The 21952-nt window shown below is 44.7% G+C and overlaps 1 protein-coding gene across 4 annotated transcripts in view; it reads left to right on the top strand.

The window, feature by feature from the left end:
- The first annotated feature begins 14693 nt into the window (after positions 1-14693).
- The window catches only part of ZNF296 (zinc finger protein 296), a 72814-nt gene continuing 65555 nt past the window's right edge, over positions 14694-21952 (top strand). The window contains exon 1 of one of the 4 annotated variants that reach the window (XM_069207700.1): positions 14694-14838. In XM_069207700.1, coding sequence (XP_069063801.1) covers positions 14787-14838 — 52 coding nt within the window. In that variant the 5' untranslated portion in view covers positions 14694-14786. Of the gene's footprint in view, positions 14839-17683; positions 17799-17979; positions 18012-18156; positions 18241-21952 lie in introns of those variants that run through there. The other 3 variants (XM_069207701.1, XM_069207703.1, XM_069207702.1) reach the window with 3 other exon arrangements.

Genomic DNA, 21952 nt, shown 5'->3' with positions numbered 1-21952 from the left:
CCACAAATTTTCTTCCACCCAGCATTTCCCTAAGTCTCCCGATAAAAATGGTAACTTACTTGTGTGGGTAGGCCTAGCGCCTCTGACAGGAAATGCCCCAAAACTCATCGTGGACACATCACATTTTCCCAAAGAAAACAGACCTGTTTTTTGCAAAGTGCCTAGCTGTAGATTTTGGCCTCTAGCTCGGCTAGCATCTAGGTAATCCTACCAAATCTCCACCTTTCTGAAAACTAGACAAATGGGGGAATCCAAGATGGGGTGACTTGTGGGGCTCTCACAAGGTTCTGTTACCCAGAATCCTTTGCAAACCTCGCAGTTTGGCCAAAAAAACACTTTGGGGGTGATTCTCACCCTGGCGGGCGGAGGAGGCCGCCCGCCAGAGTTCCCCCCTCCAAAATACCGCTCCGCGGTCGAAAGACCGCAGAGGGTATTTTGGGTTTTGCACTGGGCTGGCGGGCGACCGCCAAAAGGCCGCCCGCCAGCCCAGTGCAAAACGGCCTTCCCACGAGGACGCCGGCTCAGAATTGAGCCGGCGGAGTGGGAAGGTGCGACGGGTGCAGTGGCACCCGTCGCGTATTTCAGTGTCTGCAAAGCAGACACTGAAATACAAAGTGGGGCCCTCTTACGGGGGCCCCTGCAGTGCCCATGCCATTGGCATGGGCACTGCAGGGGCCCCCAGGGGCCCCACGACACCCCATACCGCCATCCTGTTCCTGGCGGCTCTGCCGCCAGGAACAGGATGGCGGTATGGGGTGTCAGAATCCCCATGGCGGCGCAGCGAGCTGCGCCGCCATGGAGGATTCTACAGGGCAGCGGAAAACCGGCGGGAGACCGCCGGTTTTCCCTTTCTGGCCGCGGCTGAACCGCCGCGGTCAGAATACCCTGTGGAGCACCGCCAGCCTGTTGGCGGTGCTCCCTCCAACCCTGGCCCCGGCGGTCCATGACCGCCGGGGTCAGAATGACCCCCTTTATCCTCACATTCGGTGACAGAAAGTTCTGGAATCTGAGAGCAGCCAAAAATGTCCTTCCACCTGTCATTCTCCCAAGTCTCCCGATAAAAATGGTACCTCACTTGTGTGGGTAGGCTTAGTGCCCGTGAAAGGAAATTCCCCAAAACACTATGTGGACACATCAAAATTATCAAATACTAAGCTACCTGTTGTTGCAGGGGGGGAACCTGCGTTTTTGGTCCTGGGCTCAGCAGCCATATAGGCAGACCTACCAAACCCAAAGATTTCTGAAAAATAGACACCTGAGGGAATCCAGAGAGGTGTGACTTGCGTGGATCCCCTGATGTTTTCTTACCCAGAATCCTCAGCAAACCTAAAATGTAGCTAAAAGAATCACATTTTCTCACATTTCTGTGTGGGACCACCCCACCGGGGCAAATTTCCTACCACCCAACGTTCCCCTCAGTCTCCAGGTAAAAATTATACCTCACTTTTGTAGGTGGGCAAAGTGCCTGTGACAGGTAAGAGCCAAAAACATGTTGAAATTGAGGGGGAACCAAAACGGATCCAAAAGGGCAGTTTGAAAAAAAACATTTTTAGGCTGACATGTGCCGCAGAGTTTCTATTGGTATAGATGAGACAATGCTGGGTGGTAGGAATTTTGTGGATTCCTGCAGATTCCGGGAAGGTTCCATAAAAAAAAATGTGGGAAAATGTGTGATTTCCAACAAAGTTGGAGGTTTGCAGGGCATTGTGAGTAAGAAAATGGTGCAGGGTGCATGTGAAGCACACCACCCTGCAATCACCCAGATGTTTAGTTTTCAGATGTGTCTAGGTCCTGTGGATTTTTCTACATGGCAGAATCCCAAAGTCCAAAAAGTGCAGCCCTCACCATTCCAAGTGGGATGATTTTGAGAGTTAGCCAAGCTCTCATGGCCCAAATGTAAAACCAAAACCCAAAATAATCAAATGTCCTCTTGCTTGCTGTGGGATAAGATGTTTTAGTGTGCGTGGGAGAGCTGAGAGACTGTTATCCCCTTCAGTTGGGGTAGGCCCATACTGGTTGGTAGCCACCACCTCACTATTTATTGTTTTTCTTAATTCCCTGGCATCTAGTAGACTTTCTGCCCCTCCCGGGGTGTGAATCGGGGGTAATTGCCCCATCTGCCCACTGGTGGGCAGAACAACTTTGTCCCCATTTATTTGGGGTGGGGGTATGGCTATTCCCCCACCCTCTTAGTTTGAAGAAAAATATCTTCCCTGTTCTCTGGTGGGCTTTCTGCCCCCCTTGAGGGCACATGGCCCTCCCAAAAATAGGCCGATCTGCCCCCAAAGGGGCCAGACATAGCCAACAGTAATGTGCCCTCAGGGGGAGCGACCCTTGCCCCAGGGGCTGCCCCCCAAACAAAACACACACATACCCACGCACCAATCCCTGGTGTCTAAGTGGTTTCTGCCCCCCCCGGGGGCATATTAACCTAATAGAAATAGGCCGATATGCCCCCAAGGGGGGCAGAAATGGGCTGAAATAAATTTGCCCCCTAGGGGAACGACCGTTGCCTAAGGGGTTGCTCCCCTTGTGCGACATTGACATTAACAAATATAAATCCCTAGTGGTTTCACAGATTGGCCTAATCAAAATAGTAGAAATGGCCTAAAGACAATTTGCCCCCCAGGGGATCGACCCTTGTCTAAGGGGTCACTCCCCACATATACAAAAATAAAATAAACAAAAAAAAGCCCTGGTGTCTAGGGTTTTCTGTCCCCCCCTGGGGGCAGATGGGCCTAATTACAATATGCCGCTCTGTCCCCAAGAGAGGCAGAAATGGCCTACAACAAATTTGCCCCCCTATGGGAGCGACCCTTGCCTAAGGGGTCGCTCCCCTCACATGAAACTGACAAAAAAAATCCCTGGTGTCTAGTGGTTTCTGCCCCCCTTGGGGGAGAATTGGCCTAGTAAAAATAGGACGCTCTGCCCCCAAGGAGGGCAGGAATGGCCTAAATACAATTTGCCCCCCAGGGGAGCGACCCTTGCCTAAGGGGTCACTCTGCATATATAAAAAAATAAAAAATAAAAATGTATATATATCCCTGGTGTCTAGGGGTTTTGCAGATCGGCCTAATTATAAAAGGCTGATCTTCCCCCGGGGGGGGCAGAAAAGGCCTAAAAATATTTTGCATCCCTGGGGAATGGCCCTTGTCCAAGGGGCCACTCCCCTTATGCATAAGTATATAAAAAATAAATCCTGGTGTCTAGTGGGCATTTCTGCTGCGCGATCGCATCGCGATCGGGCAGCAGAAATACTTGCAGAGACATGAATGGAAAGGCCGTTCCTTTCCTTTCATGCCTCTGCCTGCCTCCTCCTCTCGAGCGGAAGACGCATCGCGCTGAAAGTGCTTCCAGAGCGATGGGAGGTGACCTCTGATGAGGTCAGCACGCAATTGCGTGCTGACGCCATCAGATGTGACTGGGGTGGAAGGGGAAACAATTCCCCTTCCATCCCTGACAGGGGTTGTGGGTGAGAGGCCCGGGCCGGGTGCAGGATGAGCTGGTCTTGTCCTCGGGACACGCGCGCGCCGTGGCCGAGAGCGAGACCAGCTTGTCCAAGGCACCCAAGGGGTTAAGCATGCAGTGTCTCCTTGTGGTGCATGTTAGTAAAAGGAAGAGCCACTAGAATGATGCAGTTCTGTGACTCTCGAGTATTCTGCAGAGAGGCAGATTCCTTGCAGAGTTCATCTGGTCACTTTTAGTTGCTGACTATTGTAGTCATGCGTTAAACTGGTACTAATAAGGAGAAATCTTTGCTCAGACCGTATTAATGTGTGTTAAATGACAAAACAGCTAACTAATGTTGCCAGTGAATGTGCAGCATTAAGCAGCATAATTTGTACTTCCTGGCCACATGATTCAGGCACCTCTGCCACATATTTTTGCCCACCATTTGCTGTATCATTCCAGTGGTTTTGATAATAGGTGATCTGAAGACAAGACACAGATGCACAGCACATGAGGCGGGAAAATACATGTGAAGCATTTATTACCATGTAAATCAGTATAAGGTAGGTGATCAGTTATGGGTGTGGCATTGTCCCACCAGCAGTGTGATTTTATCACCTCATTCCCAGAGTTGCTTCTCCTGTTTCCAGCTGACATACAAAATCCTGAGAAACCACATGGCATCACACACAAAACCATGACAAGATATGACTTCAGAACAAGGAAAGGACCAAGAGACAGACAAAAGATAAAACATATATATTATCTTCCCACCATTTTGTTTTGCACACTTTTGCTATCTGTGTGCCATCACCTGAAGCTGTGGCACCCCTTCCACTGGGTTCTGAAAGGTCTCACTAACTAAGATAATGGTGGTATGGGCTTAGTATGTTAGTTCAGTGACGGCCTTTCTCTTCCATGCAGTGATCATATGATATATCATTGAAAGGCTCAGGTGGAATCACCCTGGATGATGAAAAGCCAAGCTAGCCCCTCTGGAATCACACATTTAATCCTTGCTGCCATGCAGATCTTTGCTGAGGACACAGGCCTGTGGGCTATTTTAGCCCATATTCAGGCTACCTTCACTTAAATGCCGGCTCATCAAATTTCAAATATGTGTAATGTGAACAAAATGTGAGATGCAATTATGTAAAAAACCCACTTGATGTACACTATTTCAGTTGTCTAGGGTCTTACCACTGTGGCACTGTGTGAGACATATTATAACAACCTATCAATGTTGTGCCAGCAACAAATCTGGACTTGTCATAACATCTATTTGTAGTCTTTCTTTGTTGTCTTATACAAAAAAAAAAATACTTAAGTTACAACAACACATTTGGGTTATATAAGTACAAGCAGTGACTGATCCTGGTGGACACAGTTTATGAAACAACAGTTCTCCTGCCCATGGGGTCTTTACTGTTACTGTCAAGGATTGACCTTGAGATGTAGTCCTTGGGGTGTTTGGCCACATAAACAAACACAAGTATATTCCTATGTACACAGGGAAGTGTGGGAAAGCACTGAGAGGAACACCAGTAGAAGCAGGAGTGAGAAAAGGGCCACTTAATAAGGTCAGAAAGATATTTTCTTGACATTTTCTTTGTACTTGGTAACCCTGGCAATCACAAACAACGCACAGAGTTTACATCAAATGATACATGGGAACTTAGTGGAGTGGTTACAGGAAGACTGGGTTTGGAAGAGATGAGAGCAGGTTAAACATTACTGGACTGTGACAGATGATGTGTGTGGATCACTAAACACAGGAGTCCAGAGGATGATGAGGAAGCGCTCTGCGCCTGTGGCGAGTACTCGAAGTGGAGCCTCTTCAAACAGGAAGCAGTGCTATTTGAGTGGTGTTTTAGGCAGTGCTTCCGGAAGTGGCATCTGCAAGGTCGCAGTAGCTGTGAGGAGACTGTCATCAAAGCCACAACACCAGTGAATTAAGAGAGGAGGAAGTGATGGAGTTTGCTCCACTTTTGTACCCTATCATATGCTGCTCCTCTCACTGTGGCACCCTTGTGTTAGCTTCTTTGCGCTACAGGTTTAGGAAAATGGCTGCCTCTACGAACTGAACTCTATTTGAAGAGGCCTAACTTACATCTAAAGGCTAGATGTTTTTTTATCAAGCTAGAGGCCGTGAAATGCTTGGGTCTGGAGTCACAACTCCTTTTCTACCATTTTGGAGACAACTTTCACTGTCTTTCAGTCTAGAACTGACCTATGTGCTTGGTTGGTGACCCTCTGGAGGTTATCAAGAGCATGTGCTATTGCCTAGTGTTAAGCTTTACTCAAGTCAGTTGGTTAATGCACCACTGCAGAGGCTTTGATAGAATGAGACTGTCACAGATTACAAACCTGATATTGTTTTTTCACCTCTTCATCTTTGCAAGGTCGATGCAAATGAATTATAGTGATTTTGTTAAGAATGGCACCTGCTTTGCAGCACTATGAAATGGCACAACCTGTATTACTAAACGCTTTGTTACAAAAACGAGTTACTCCCACACTGCCCCAACATGCACCAGTCAAAAAACCCTAGGGAAGAGGATGTGGCGTAAGGGCCATAGCTGCCGACTTTGAGCTGGGTAAAACAGTTTGAGTCTCGGTGCCGGCTCAACATCCTGTGATTCTGGGCAAATTACTCAATATCCCCTTGTTACCAAAAATGAATGTGTTCTTGTGTAATGTGACCACTGTTCATGTAAAGCGCTGTAATATCTTTGATTCAAGTTTGCGCTAATTGAATTCTAGTTAAAGAGGTCCAATTTACATCCAAAGGCTAGATTTTTTTTGCTATCAAGCTTGAGGCCATGAGGTGTTTGAGTCTAGAGTCCTGACTCCCGTTTCACCATTTTTGAGACACCTTTCGCCGTCTTCTTGCCTAGAACTGACCTATGTGCTTGGTTGGTGACCCTCTGGAGGGTATCAAGAGCATGTGCTATTGCCTAGTGTGAAGCTCTACCCATGTCAGTTGGTTAATGCACCCACTGCAAAAGTTTTGACAGAACGAGATCATCACAGATCCTGACATAGCTTTTTCACCCTTTCATCTCTGCAAGGTCAAGCAAATTAATTATAGCGATTTTGTTAAGAATGGCACCTGCTTTGGAGCACTATGAAATGGCAGAACCTGTTTCACCAACCTCTATATAAAAAAGAAAGTTGTTCCCACACTGCCCCAACACGCACAGACAAAGGACCCTAGAGAAGAGGATATTGAGTAAGGGCCAGAGCTGCTGACTTTGGAGTGGCGGAACACGGTTCAAATCTCGGCGCCTGCTCAACATCCTGAGATTTTGGGCAAATCACTTAGGACCAGATGTGCGAAGCATTTTTCAAGTCGCAAATGGGCCGTTTTACAGAAAAATGCTTTTTGGGATGTACAAAGCCCAAATTTATTACCGAATCGCAGTTTGGGTTTTGCGATTCGGTATTAGGAAGGGGCGTGTCAAGGGCCTCCCTTCCTAATACCGAATCCAAATGATATGTATGAGTGCTTTGTGACCGTGAATGCGGTCGCAAAACAATCGCAGTTAGCACCAGTTTCAAACCATTGCCTGCTGTGAAAAAATGAAAAGAAAACTTTTCATTTTTGATTTTGAAATGCATCTTGTTTTCCTTTAAGGAAAATGGGCTGCATTAAAAAAAAAAAAAAAAGCAGCTTTATTTAAAAGCAGTCACAGACATGGTGGCCTGCTGTCTCCAGCAGGCCACCATCCCTGTGACGGCGACCATTCCCAATATGGTCGCAAATTGTGACCTACCTCCTGAATATTCATGAGGTAGGTCATTTGCAATGCCTTTGGGAATCACAAACAGTGTAAAGTACAATGTTGAAGATGTGAGTCGCAAAACCGGATCTTTTTACGTGTGGCCCTTAATCTCCCCTTGCTTTCAAAATGAATGTGTTCTTGTGTAATGTAGCCAGTGCTCATGTAAAGCGCTGTAAAACCTTTGTATTGAGTTTGCACTATGTAAAACTGCAAAAAAATAAAGTGCTCCAATGCCTTCGGGTCAAGTTTGCGTTACATAAAACTGCAAAACAAAATGTTAAAAAAACCTGCAGACATCGCAAAGAAACAGCAGAGATCCCCAAAAACAAGGAAGAAACAACATAATGCCAAGAGCGCGAAGCAGCGAGGAAAAAAAAAAACAAGTTGGTACGGGGCAATCGGCCACTGTGGCACAGGAGTTAACAAGCGACATCAGGAGGAAAATGATTGGGTGGTGGTACAAGCAAGAATATAGCGTGGAGAGTGCGATTTAAGCTCTATGGACAAAGCAGTAGGGTGCCTGTAAAGTGCCCCTGAGCTCAGCATTGTAAGCACATTGACTCATAAGAGCAGGAAACCAAGGGAAAGAAAAGTCCCCCAAAGAAAAGATAAACGTGACATAGCGTAATTCTACAATAGTTATTCCCTGCTCCCGAAGAGAAAAAGGAGGGACAAAGAGGCATGATTGACCACTAGCAAGCAAGGATTTTTAAATTACACTGAAACTAATAAAATGGCTGTAAGCCCACAGAAGTAAGTATAATAACAGTATACAAGAGACCGTACGCTTATGTTCCACCTAAAAAACTAAGAAAGTAAAGCGTAATCCTCACCTCCATGTCTTTAACAGAACTGAAACTTTATGTTAGGTAGGAAATGTTTCATTCTGAAACACTGCACACCTGTCCAAATTAAGTGGACTTCCTCACAACATGGTGGTCTATGGTTGATGAACAGTTTCATGGCGTGGTTTTGAACATAAGCACTTAATAAGCGAGGCAAGGCTTGTAAGCCGTTTTCGAAGCGTGTTCCTGTAGTGTATGTCTTTAATGTTTGTTGGAATATGATTGCATCGGAAAGTTCTCTTTCTGATGCGATCATGTTCCAATTCTTTTGGAATGTTGTCTTTTGTTTTCCTGGTGGGAGGCAGTTGTTCTCAACCTCTCATCAGGTATCAACTGTAGCTGTGGCTCTTTCCATTTCATTTAATTTTAAAAGAAGAAAATAAACCTCGCTATTTTATCACCGTTTCCTTGGAGGACAGCTTCTTTTTTTCGTCACGCTGACACTACATTTGGTACCAGGACTGTGGTGCTGTGACTGCTTGGACTATAGCGTCACACCTTCGGGAAGAAAGAAAAAAAAGAAGAGGAGGAATAAAAGAGCCACAGGCGTTTGTTTGCTGTTTTGGACCGGCACTTTATTCCAGGTGCGTGGTGTGTAGGTTTGATGCCACCTTGACTTTTATTTCTATTTCCTACTCACCGTTTCTGCTCGCGCTGTTACTTGGCCATGCGCCTGGCTTCACATGCACAGCACGTTTCCTTCTCAGTTCGTGCAGGAAGCCACACCTGCTCTAGAGATCTACATACTCACGTTGTGTGATGCTTTGCCACCATTTTGGAGGATTGGGATACTTTTGAGTATTCAAATAGTTTTATGAGTTTCACCATCATTTTTTTTTGTTTTAAAAGGTTTTCTTTGCTAACACCGTTTGCTGTATTTTAAACACTTGCTCTCAAGCATCATTTTCTCTTCACATCATTCATTTTATAATTCACATATATATATATATATATATATATATATATATATATATATATATATATATATATATATATATATATAAACACCAGAAAAACTCCCGACTTATTGAGGCTCAATTATGGCGGTCTTGATATGGGATCGGGAATCCCATTAATATATTTCCGAATTTTCTCACCCAGTAGGACAGAAAATCAAGACACAAAAAGGACAGTTCCAAAATGTATTGAAGAAAGCAAAATGGTCTTCCTCCCAACGCGTTTCAGCAGTAGCCTTGTTCACGGATGTGGGAGGAAGACCATTTTGCTTTCTTCAATACATTTTGGAACTGTCCATTTTGTGTCTTGATTTTCTGTCCTACTGGGTGAGAAAATTCGGAAATATATTAATGGGATTCGGAAACATATACATGTATATATATATATATATATATATAAATATTTGGTAAAGATACTTTTGAACTTTTCTTTTTCTTGTTTCTACGTTTTGCTTCTACTTTTACTATTGCAGTTGACTTCATGGCAACGTCGCGAAATGTTATTAATCCTCCTCCTTTTTTGTCAAGGCCAGGCAAACCTGAGATACAGTGGAAATGTTGGTTGTGAATATTTGAGAACTATTTGGCAGCCATAGATGGACTTTCATATGATCCACCCAGGAAGTTTGCATTACTATTCAATCATCTATGAGTAGCAGGGCAAAATGTTTTTGACAATCTTCCCCAAGTACCTACTCCCAGCGGGGATGGTGTTTGGAATGTCTATACTGAGACCACTGAGAGGTTAAAAAACAATTTTCTGAAGAGTCTAGTGTTCTGTTGGAAAGACACAGTTTCTTCAAATGCAAGCAATCTAGTGACGAGTCTGTGGAGGAATACATTGTGGCTTTGCGCATTTTAGCAGCACCTTGCGAGTTTGAGAATTCTGTTGACACATATATTAGAGACCAGTTTGTTTTCAACCATTTCTCTAAAAAAATGCAAGAAAGGTTATTCACCTGCAAGAATCCTTCTCTTTCTGAAGTCGTGGACACTGCCAAAACCATTGAGAGATCTATTGTTTCCACGCAAGCTCTTAATATCCAAGAGGGTTTTTCACCAGTTTCTTGTATTACAGATGGCGACTATACTATTGCAACCATAAGGAATATGAAAGAAAAGAAGAAAATTATTTGTTACAGATGTGGTTCACGCAACCACCTTGGTAATCAGTCTTCATGTTCAGCGATAGGCAAGAAATGTATGAGGTGCAAAAAAGTGGGACATTTCCAAGCAGTTTGTAAATCGTTACCTCCTAATGCGAATGTTAGAATACACAATGTAGAGGTTGGCTCTTCTCAAGACTTTACAGATGCCTACAATACACAAGTTCAAAACTGTTCGGACAGGTTTACTAATGTGAATCTTACCATTGATAGTTATCATCCTCATATTAACATTAAAGGTCCTATGTGTCTAGCTCTGATTGATGGAAGATCGCTTTCAGTAATGGCTGACTCGGGAGCTCCTATCACGATTTTGGCTGACAGTACTTTTCACTCGCTTTGGTCGACTACCTTTACATTGGAAAGTCCAGATCGCAACCCCAAAGCATTTGCCGACAAAGATATTGAGTTGCTGGGGTTCTTTTTTGCGTGTTTACAGATTCTTGGCAGGAGCACCTAGGCCAAAATCTATGTAGCTGTTAATGGGAGAAATATTGTTGGTTGGATGGATTTGGCCAGGTTAGGTATTCATCTCAGACCTGGGCAAATTGATCTTATTCTATTGGGTGAACTACCGGTGTTATCTGTGGAAATGCATTCTGATGTTTTACCTGCCATGTTTTACAAGTTCCCAAATGTTTTCAAGTCTGAGATTGGTACTGTTTTGGGTTTCCAGCATAAAATCAAATTGAAACCCAATGCCAAACCGATTTCGCACAAGGTCAGGCATGTACCCATCAGTGTTAGAGAAGATTTAAAAACATTGCTTGGAAGTTTGGAGCGAGAGGGTATTATAACTCCCACTGAGTCATTGGAATGGGTCTCTCCCATTGTTCTAGCGAGGAAAAAATCAGGTGAGCTTTGTTTGTGTGTGGACCTCAGGCCTCTCGACAGTAACATTCTTGTTGATTGTCACCCTTTGCATGAAATGAAATGTTAGCCAATATAGGAGAGTCAAAATATTTTTCTGTTATTGATTTACATGCTGCTTACCATCAGATCACTTGGGATGCTGAGTCGCAGGATCTTACTACCTTCGTCACACCTTTTGGGGCTTACAAGTATTTGAGGTTGCCTTTTGGCCTGGCCTCGGCAGCTAGTGTCTTTCAGAGACTTATGGATATCCTGTTTAAAGATCTACAAAATGTACAAGCGTTCCAGGATGACATCCTTGTATTCACGAAGAATAGTTGTGTTGGAGAGGGTGCTCAGCATACTGAGTGATAGGGGAATCACCATCAGACCAGAGAAATGCAATTTTTTGGGGCAACAAATCTCGGTCATTCCATTTCCCCGGAGGGTATCCAACCAACATTTTGCAATGTAGAAGCCATTCTCAAAGCTCCAGCACCAACTGACAAGCATTCTCCTAAATCGTTTTGGGGTTTGCGTGAATACTATGCACGGTTTGTTCTCAACTATGCTTCCATTGTACAACCCATGAGAAATTTACTTAAACAGGGTGCCAAGTTTACATGGTCCACTGATGTTGATGAGGCTTTCGTTACCGCCAAGAATTTAGTGCTTAAGGCTCCTACTTTGAGTCCTTTTGTTCATGGTCAGAAGTGTTTCATCAATGTGGATGCCAATCCACGCTTGAAAGGCCTAGGAGCTGTATTTGGTCAGCTTGTCAACAGCAAGCAAACCACTACTGCTTTTGCATCCAGGAGCCTTACTGCTTCTGAGAAACATTACAGCACGATAGAAAGGGAGGCGCTAGCCTGTGTCTGGGCAGTTCAGAACTTCAAAACATATTTATGGGGTAATTCATTTGAATTATTTACAGATCATAAACCCTTAGTCTATTTACTTCAAGGGGATGGTCTAGGCAAAGCGTCTGTTTGCCTGGTACGCTTACTGTCTAAGCTGCAGGAGTATAATTTTTCCATCCATTACATACAAGGTGGGGAGAATTTCAGTGCGGATTGTCTTTCACGTTTATCGCTGCCAGTTGTAACCGATATTGATGAAGATATTGAATGTGTTATTGCTACCACTGATGCAGTGTCAGAGTTCCATGGTGCCATTTCTGAAAAAGAATGGTTATAAGCCATGTCTCAAGATGTCGTGCTATTGAAAGTTATCGAATTCACACAAAAAGGATGGCCACACATTCGCAGTGTTGAAGCTGTTTTGAAACCTTTTGCCCAGATTTCAGCAGAGCTATCATTGTGAAAACAGCATCTGCATTAGACGGGATGCTTTATTCCACCCACAGGCCTAAGAAACAAATTGATTGCTTTGGTGCATGAGGGTCACTTGGGGATTACTGCTACGTGCAGGAAAATCAGAGAGCATTATTGGTGGCCTGGCTTTAACAGCCAAGTTTCTTCTTTCATAAATTTGTGTCCACAGTGCATTGTTTCTGATAAACACTGGAAAACAGCTGGGAAGCCCTCTTTTCCTGTACCTTTCCCTGATCAACAATGGAAGAAAGTGGCTCTGGATTTCATAGGTCCGTTCAGCCTGCTTGCTTCCACTAATAAGTTCTTAATTGTTCTTGTTGACTACTTTTCAAAGTGGGTTTACTATTCTTTTGTAGAGTCACCAAATACTAAATCTGTCATTCAATTCCTTGAAAATGTTTTTTCTATTGAAGGGGTCCCTAAAGAAATTGTTACAGGCAATGGTACTCACTTTGTTTCCGGTGAAATTAGATCTTTTCTCACTGAACATGATATTAAACACCTGTAAGTAGCTTTGTATAGTCCTTCAGCGAATAGTTAAGTTGAAAGAGTAAACTGCTTTCTCAAAGTGGGCATTCAATCTGCTCTTTCTTCTGGCACAGATGTGTTGAGTTTTTTGAGGCACAAAGTTAATGCTTATCACTCTACTCCCCATTCTACTACGGGTGTGTCTCCTTTTGAGTTATTAAGGGAAAGGAAGAGTGTGTCAAAAGTGTTTCCCAATTGGTTAGAGCGTGCACATAAATCCCCTGAGCCTCCTCAAACGCGTGTTCAAGAAAAAGTACGGATTAAACAGGCTCAACAAAAATAGTATTTTGATTCTCATAAACATGTACATGGGAAACATTTTATTGGGGGTCAATGGGTACTCATCAAAAAACCTTACAAGTTTTGCAAAGGGATGTCTCAGTTTTCCTCTCCTTTTAGGATTGAACGGGCCTCCAATAGTGCTGTTCTACTGTCTGGTAAAGGTTGGTGGAATAAGAGTAGGTTGGTACACATTTCCGATGCTCAGAAGGAAATTTATAATAAAACGTGTTATTCCTAAGCAGGATTCCATAATTTTCGAAAAAGAGAAACAAGGGGGTAGTGAACTGTGTACTGTGCCTATGTCAAATAAGTTTCCCGATGTTTTGGGTCCTGAATCTCCTGTAGTACCAGAGGACATTTCTAGTAACACGTCAATGTTGACAGCTCTTCTTGTCGTCTGTCGCAGGGTTCTGTTTCTACCAAAAGGGTTTCCAAGTTGCCTGTTAAACTGTTAGACTATGATCTTAGATAAAAAATGTGTTAAAGAAAGGGAGGTGATGTAGTGTACGTCTTCAATGTTTGTTTGAATGATTGGATAGGAAAGTTCTCTTTCTGATGCGATCATGTTCCAATTCTTTTGGAATGTTTTCTTTTGTTTTCCTAGTGGGAGGCAGTTGTTCTCAACCTCTCATCAGGTATCAACTGTAGCCATGGCTCTTTCCGTTTCCTTGACTTTTAAAAGAAGAAAATAAACCTCGCAATTTTATCACCGTTTCCCTGGAGGACAGCTTCATTTTTCCGCCGCGCTGCCACTAAGGTTCCTAAAGTAAAAGGTCTCCTATCCGGCCTGCACCCAAATAAGGGCCCACACACTGGGAAACCGCACCCTCCTTTCTCCCGGGGTCTCCTCGAGCCCATTTTCCCCTTCTCTCCCGCTCCCTTCGCGTACAGGTCACAAAGGATAGGTAATGACAGACGGGTGACCAGCACAGGACCCACAAGGATCTTATCACTAAAGTAGAGACTGGCACGAGCGGAACGGTAACTTGACCACCAGAAAACCACCTTTATTTCCCGACTGCCGTTTCTCGTGCTCCCCCCGCACTGACCAGCGCACTACAAATCCCGCCTTCTCCTTTACGGACCTCCCTAGATGTGACGTTCACCTAGTGGATCGCCCCAACTCTTACACTTAGTAGGCCACGCCCCGCCGCCAGGTCTTTCCTCTGATGTAGAGCACCGTTGTGCCCTTGAACCTGAACGTAGGCCACACCTCCTTTACGTGAACACTCCCTTCGACTCCACCCCTCCTCACAGCGCTGCCTCGTGCGCAGCAAATCCTCGCTCTTCCCGGCCCCGCCTCTTTTTAAAGCCGCACGTGAAATAAGAGCGTTCAGGGGAGTGCGATCGAGAGGCCCCGCCCTTTTACAATCTTTCTCGGAGCGCGCTTCTCAAGCCCGCCTATTACCATGAAAGGCCACGCCTCGTTTTGCTGCGAATTCAGCTTCTTCATTCAATGCTCCGCCTTCTTATCCGCAACCACGCCCGGAGCCCGCCCTCGCCCTGGTGCTACCTTGAACCTGGCGGTTGTGGCAGACAGAGAAAGAAGGTGCTGTTGGTATCCGGACTGGACGCAGGGAAGACCAGCATGTCCCGGAGGAAGCAAGGCAGCAACCCGCAGCACCGCAGCTCCCTCACGGGTTAGTAGATTGGTGGTGTTATAGAGGGGGCGTGGACAGACCGGACATTGTGAAGGGGCACGACAGACAACGTAGGGAAGGGATTGAGGGGTAACTTTAAGTTCTTTCTCTTGGGTAATGTGATGTGTTTCCCAACTCTTCTGTGTCCTTTATGTAGCTGATATGCTGTCAGTGCAGCGATACCTACTACTGAATTCCCACAAGGCTTCCAGGGTGACCAGCACCTGACACGTGCCCTGTGTGCAGAGAGATCGCTGTATCGTGTCCTCAATGTGGAATGAAGTGATGTGCCTCTGGATTTCTAATTTGCCCTTTATACAAAGCAAGCTTTCAAAATATCTAAAGTTTATTTATACAGATGTATGAAGTAAGCTACATCAGTGCCTGATTTAGGTCGAGTGTGACGTGAAGTGAAACAGCGCCTGCTGACTGACCTTACTTCGGTGATCGTACAGTGCCTGACACGCGTCCTCCAAAAGCGGGTTCTTGCCGTTCTGTATCGCTTCTGCTGCGCGTATTCTTTGTGGAGAAATCTCTAAGCTGTTGAGTGATGTATAGTATTGTGTTCGCTTTTTCTTTGTGGGAGACATATTGTGCTCAAGCATAAATGGTGATTAAAGTGCTTGCTGCACTGTTGATTATGAACTGCAAGTCTTAATATAACGCGAGAGCTATCGAGATCGGAAGGAGAGCAGGTTTGCAGTTCATGGGGGAGAGGTTCTTTACGTACATGTACTTGGAAGAGTTGTCCGAAGAGGGGTTCAAAAATATTTTTTTCAGATCTGATTTCAGAGGGGAGTAAGCCTAATCAGAGCTGGTCAGCGAAAAGTGAAACATTGGAGGTAGAATGACGGCTGTTAGTTACCGACTGATGTTCTGAATGGGCCCTCCATACGGAGTGATCTGGTTCCGATCACCAGTGTCTTGGTAAATTGTGATGCATATGGGATGATCCCAGGTGCTATATCGCACGCTGATCAGTCAAGATGAGGTTTAAATTATTCTTTGTGGAAGAGCTCTCGTGTGATGCAGTAAAGACGCATGGACTTTTTGAGGTCAGAAAGGTGGGTCCTAGTTACTGGAAAGAGGTGCAGAAATGATGGCACTTCTTAGACACAATGGTGTTCCAGTGGGTGCAGTTAAGGACTTCTGCCCCGTTTAGAAAGGTATACCGATAAAGACTGAGAAGAAGACTGTTGCTGTCGATGTGTCATTGGATCGTGTGTTGAAAGGCATACAAACACAAGGTGCACATCTGTGTCAGTGTGGTACACAGGCAGTGATAAAACCGTTGACACGCCCGTGACACAATGTTATGAACACGCAATATGCATGTCACTCACCTGATGGTGTTTGTTGACAAGTATTGTTGACAAGTATTGACAATTTGCACAGATGCAAGTATTCACACATGCACTGTATGTAAATGTATAAACCATTAAATACACACCAGGCAATGGTACAGAGACAAATACACACTGGAAATAGTATTGTATACAGACACACAGACATCATGCAAACACGGATTCATACAATGGTTGTTAATATTATGATTCCTGTGAACACATTCTGTGTTCTCATCCACTGCGTGGGATGTTATCCTCTGTCTGGGCTGTTATATACAGACAAAACGGAGTGCCACAAATACAACTGCGTTTACACCCCTGCAGGGAAACCATACATTGAAATGAACACACAGTGCTTTTAACGTCGTCATACGTAATATCACATGTTCACACCTGTTTCTTCACTGGAGTGCCTATATAACATGTAAACATGCTCACCACCTAGTGTGTGTGCTGCAGCACTAACGAACTGTGTGATTTTTGTCTGTTTCAATCTTTTAGTGTTTATTTGTCCAAATGATAAAAATATCCCGAGGGCGAACGTGGCTGTCACCCTTAAGGCCTTCCATTCCCAAATAAGGTGTATATTACCTTTAATAACAATTCAAGAGAGACCCCATGAGTTCCTTTAATCAATTAAGAAGGTTTACGAAGGATTCTTTAGATGTTGATGAAATGCTAACCTATACCTGAGCTCTTTTACGCGTGCCTAAAACAACAGTCTGCGTCAGCCTTGCCCCTAAAAGCTGCTCAGCCCAAAATATTGCCCCGAGTCAAGACAGCAGAGGTGTATGTGAATGGGCCAATCTGGGGGGAAGATAACCTCTATACTTCTGCCCTTTCCCTTAGCTCTATATACAGTTTATTATATCTCTTAGATCTGTGTACAAGTTAGGAGAGCAGCAGTGTTGTTCTTGGTTTGCATGTAGTAATGTAAACACGGTGTATCTACACCCGTTTCACCACATGGCCGGAGTCCATCTCAGTACACACTCTGCGTTAATAGACTGTGCTTTTGAGTGTATATTGTATCAGGCACTGTCATTCACCACATGGCGTGAGTGTGTCCCACGACGTAAACAGTGTGTGCACTTGGAATATACTGTGTCATGTATTCAGTACCATATAAAAGGTACGCATGGACCTGCCTTACCACAAGGTTTGCACAATACTAATAAAAAGGAAGTACTAATTCGCACCGGTACCACTGTAAAGTCTGTGATCAAGGATATAAACACACAATGTGTAATATGTGACACTGAATATGGCTTGTGTTCCGGTACTAGTAGTAGGTCAACTTGTTCCACATGTAAATGGTCGTACTTTTGTGTGAGTGCGTTTTTTGGGAATACGCCTTTATCTCTGCATGGTGTCCGTACATTAGTTGCAAGCATATGCGGTGTGTTTACCACGGTGTCACCGCTTGGCGTGCGCCAGGTTTTATATAAGACGCACGTCGTGCGTAGTCCTGCTTAGTGCGTGCAGCAGCGTAAGCCCTTGGTGGCTGTGCTCGTGCAGCGGTAATAACACGCTGGTGTGTTCAGGCACCCGCCATGTGCCTCCTGTGAAACCGGATGGACCTTCCGGGAAAGCGGCCAGTTGGATGCTCTGTTCGTGAGTGGGAAACTGGTTCCTTATCTAATATTCTGAGCAGCCACGGGAGGGGGACCTTGGCCATGTGTCCGTGTCTGGAGCTAGGGCCGGGGCAGGGACGGGGGGAGGAGGCACCCTGGAGGAGGTGGAAAGAGGAGGAGCTAGTGCTTCTGGCGGTTGAGATCGGGGACGAGAGACAAGACCAGGAAGGAGCAGGGCTGTAGAGGAGCAGGGGTAAACTATTTTGAGTCATTGACCCTTGTAAAGGGGAGCAGGAAGGAGGTAAATGAAAGAGGAGGTCCACGCACTGGAGGAGAGAGAGAGAGGAGTATACAGAGGAGGACGAGAGACACAGTGCCCTAGTAGGAAAGAAGACGGGGATACATGGACACACGGTTGAGGTGTATAGGGGTTGCTGCACAGAGAAGAGTTGCGCCTCTGGGCTAGACAATGAGGAGAAGAGGTACTTAGGTGACAGAGTGGTTGGGTGGCGATGGAGGAAGTCGAAATAATCATGTGTCACAGAACAGCCCTTCACCACGTCTTGACTCTTTAATCAACATCACTTTACATTCTTTTACTTGTAGTTTCACTCCCTCCGTTATTAGCATGAACTTAAATGACTATGCTTGAGAATTGGTATCCGGGGCAGCTACTGGGCAGAAGCAAGATTGGTGCAGTAACTGAGATAGGAACACACGAGGTTCCAGTACAAGAAGAATCATAAATGACACAGCCGTTAAATGGATCCTCTCGTGGGGAGTTTCAGCTAGCCATGGCCACAGTAGTAGCCATGCTGGGGCTTTATAGTTAAATTCCCTGCTAAATATATGTCATCAAGTCCTAGCATCCGTAATGCTGTTGCCTGTAAACAATGTAACAATTTGACGTCTATATGGTGAGCCGTGCAATGAATGTGGAAGGGTTCTGTGGTATGCGGTAAGAGATACAGAAACCATAATAGTAGGAATAGGGATATTGGGAAAAGGAGAACAAAGTGTGTACGTCTTCCTGGAAAAGTCGGCGGCTACATTAATAGTGGAGGAAAAAAGGTTAAATGGTCTGGGGAAAGAAAGGGTACTAGAGACTGGAGGAGATAGTTACGTTTATGGGAAGAATGGAGTGTGGTATAGATGCTGGGCCTAGGAAATTGATACATAAACCAGTGGAAGAGGACATTGCACAGGAGCAGGACATAAGATGTCCAGGTCACCCCAGCCTCACGATTTTGAGTATAATTAATTATTTCCTGTCAAAGTTTTGATTTCAGCATCTACACGCTGAAAGCGTTCCTTGTCCTTTCAAAATATGGTTACACAAATGGAGAAGAGATGTGCATCCAGGCAAGCTAGTAGTAAACTGATAGAGGAACTGACAAAAGACTGCGTTGGGTACAGTAACCAAGGTATATGGGAATAAGAAGCAGGCAGAGATACAAGGCAGAAGCTGAGCATGGAGAAAGATATATTTTTGCACTTGATTAGGAGAGCTGTAGGGCCACACTAAGTGTGGCAGAGATGTGAATTGTCTGCGTCATAATTTGTGCAGATATTTGGACATAAATGTTATTGGAAGTGCTGTTGACAGTGATAGTGATAAAGGGTTTTATTTGAGCTGTGTCATGCCTGTGGTGGGTAATATTATCCAGTATTCAGTAGGTTTGGTCTGGAGCTGTTACGGGCAGGGCCACTGAAATTATGTGATTCTGTGGCTGCAGCCTTTTTTCCATAATTATGGATTTGGCACATTTGCCACATAATCCATTATCTTCTGTATAATCTGCAGATTTGAACAAAAAACACGTTTCTAGCTCAAATCGAAAGTTACTGCAAATATAGTGACATGTTCATGTGCAGTTGACGCAGTTTGCAAAGGTTAACTGGTCAAGTTTCAGTTGCTTATTGGCATTTAGTTGTTCAATTGGTACTAATGAGGTGAAATATTTTCCCAACTAATATTACCATGTGTAAAAGTGACAAATTACTGAAGAAATACCATTAAAAATGTGAATCATTATGCAGCTTAATTTGCCTTTTTTTGCTGCATAATTTAGTGAACCCTGCAGCATAATTTTGTACTTCCCTGCTGCATAATTCCAGTGGCTCTGGTTATAGGTCATAAAAAGCTAAACGTTGTTGCTGGGTCCCTGTGATAAGAGCAGTTAGCTGGTTTAGGTGTGGCACACTTAGGCTGTCTTGCGTTTCTTTGGTATTGTCAGTGGTATACCTTATGGACTTTTGATTGTCCCAGATATTAGTTGGTGATATGATACTGTGGGTTGACCTACAACTGTTTCGAATCGTATACATAATTATACAAAACAAGGTATTTCTTTGGCTTGCTGAACATGTTATACCAAAGAAAATGTCTTATAGGTAAAATGCTATTGACTCTACAGTAGCTGTCCTTTCATTTTCCACAATTTTGAAGCCCACGTTCGAAGCACATGTCTCTCTGGTGACCCGCATAGTAATAGTGCGATACTCCCCCAGTATAAAGCATATCGTTTTTTATTGTTTGGGTTTCCTTAACGAATGGCGTTAGAACTTGTGTTGCGGGAGAAGGTGACTCTGTCTACTCTCAGGACACCACGTCAATGGCAAATTCTGTCTTTGGAGGATAGTGGTTGGTCTGTGTTACCCAGTCTCCAGTTCAAGCATGTGGTCACTCCGTCTGCATTTGTCTAGTGTTTATTAAGCTCTGGGTATTTTTTTTATTTTTTTGTGTGTGGAAGCCTGCAAGTTTAAAGTTGTGTCCAAATGATCTTTGGCGTTTTTACTTTGTTCTGTCTGTATATGATTTTGTTCGTCAGCGTTTTTGGTGTAGTAACGTCCTTGATTTGATGTGAAAAGCTAATAGTTTTGCTTACTGTTAAACTCCAGGAGTTAGATGCCACCAACAAAGCATATCAAACACATACCCGACAGCACGCGGGTTCCAGATTCTGTCCAGAATGTGGAAGCATCATACTGTGCGAATTCTGCACTTTGATGCTTTGTACACTGCCTTTTCTAACCGTGCCTGTTCCAGCAGATTTGGTTGCAGCCATCGCATTAGCATGTCTGAACCATATCCGGCCCTTCACCAGTAACATGTTCGAATCTTTAGTTTTAGCACTTGAACCACGGCATGGCCCAACTGAAGCTGTGCAGTGGAAAGCATGGACGGACATAACAGATTAGCCTATGTCACAGAATTTGAACTTCTTCAAAGATGGCAGAGGGCCTGAAACACTGGCATCACAGTGGTTCAGCCTGACGGATTTATCCAGCGCCAAGGCAGAATAGAACCTCTTCACCAGGGAAGCACAAGACACTTTTAGGCCATATTATTGCTCTTCCTGTCACACCTGGTGATCTCACTTTATACCATAATGTAAGTGGCTTAAATGCTGTTTTCACATTTCTAAATCCTCCTGCAAATGAGTTGCATTTGTAAACCCAAGATGACCATACCATAGTCCTCTGACTGTCTTTTACCCCACTACAAAGAATCCACCTCACTGCCCAGTACATCTCCCAAAGGTAGGGCGTCCCTTTCACATTCTGCTCTGTGGGCTAAGTGCAGTTTGGCAGGGCTTGGTGACAGATGATCCCTGGAGAGCCCATGGGGTTCTGGCACAAGTACAGGCTTTCCCATTGCTGCCTGTTTACGACTCCAGGTATTGAGCCCAGTCCCCTGGCGAGCGTCCAGTTCTGATCTGCAACACCTGCTTTCCGCCTGGGCTGGTCCTGCGGTGGCGTGCCTGAGCACACCTTTGGCAGGCCCTGCTGTCTGACGGTTGAGGACTTGACGGCCGAGCCTGTGAAGGTGTGTCCCTGCCCATGGACACAAACAAGTCCAATGTGAGAATCTTCCTTGCTGTCTCACCAGCAATTTTTTTCCACCACACCCAGGCAGGTGTGCGGGGAGAGGGTGTCTGTCCGCTATGGAAGTAATGCTTTCCTTGTCTCCTTTGCAGCAACCAATGCCTGTAAAACTCAAGAGAGTCCTGATTTCTCTTTTAAATTGAGCTCTTTTGTTTCTTATGCTTGCACAAACACTGCCCAGGCTACCTCTGAGGTCTCATTGTGTGTTTCAATCCATTTAAAGCAGGGGTCTCCAAAATGTTCTGTAGCAGGAGCTACATCTGATCAATGAAAATCATTGTGAGCTACTGAAGGCTAAACAACTTG

This window comes from Pleurodeles waltl, chromosome 9, assembly GCF_031143425.1.
Source record: "Pleurodeles waltl isolate 20211129_DDA chromosome 9, aPleWal1.hap1.20221129, whole genome shotgun sequence".
NCBI classification, from domain to species: Eukaryota; Metazoa; Chordata; class Amphibia; order Caudata; family Salamandridae; genus Pleurodeles; species Pleurodeles waltl.
Note: the sequence above shows the minus strand (reverse complement) of the source record. Positions and strands in the feature narration are given on the sequence as shown.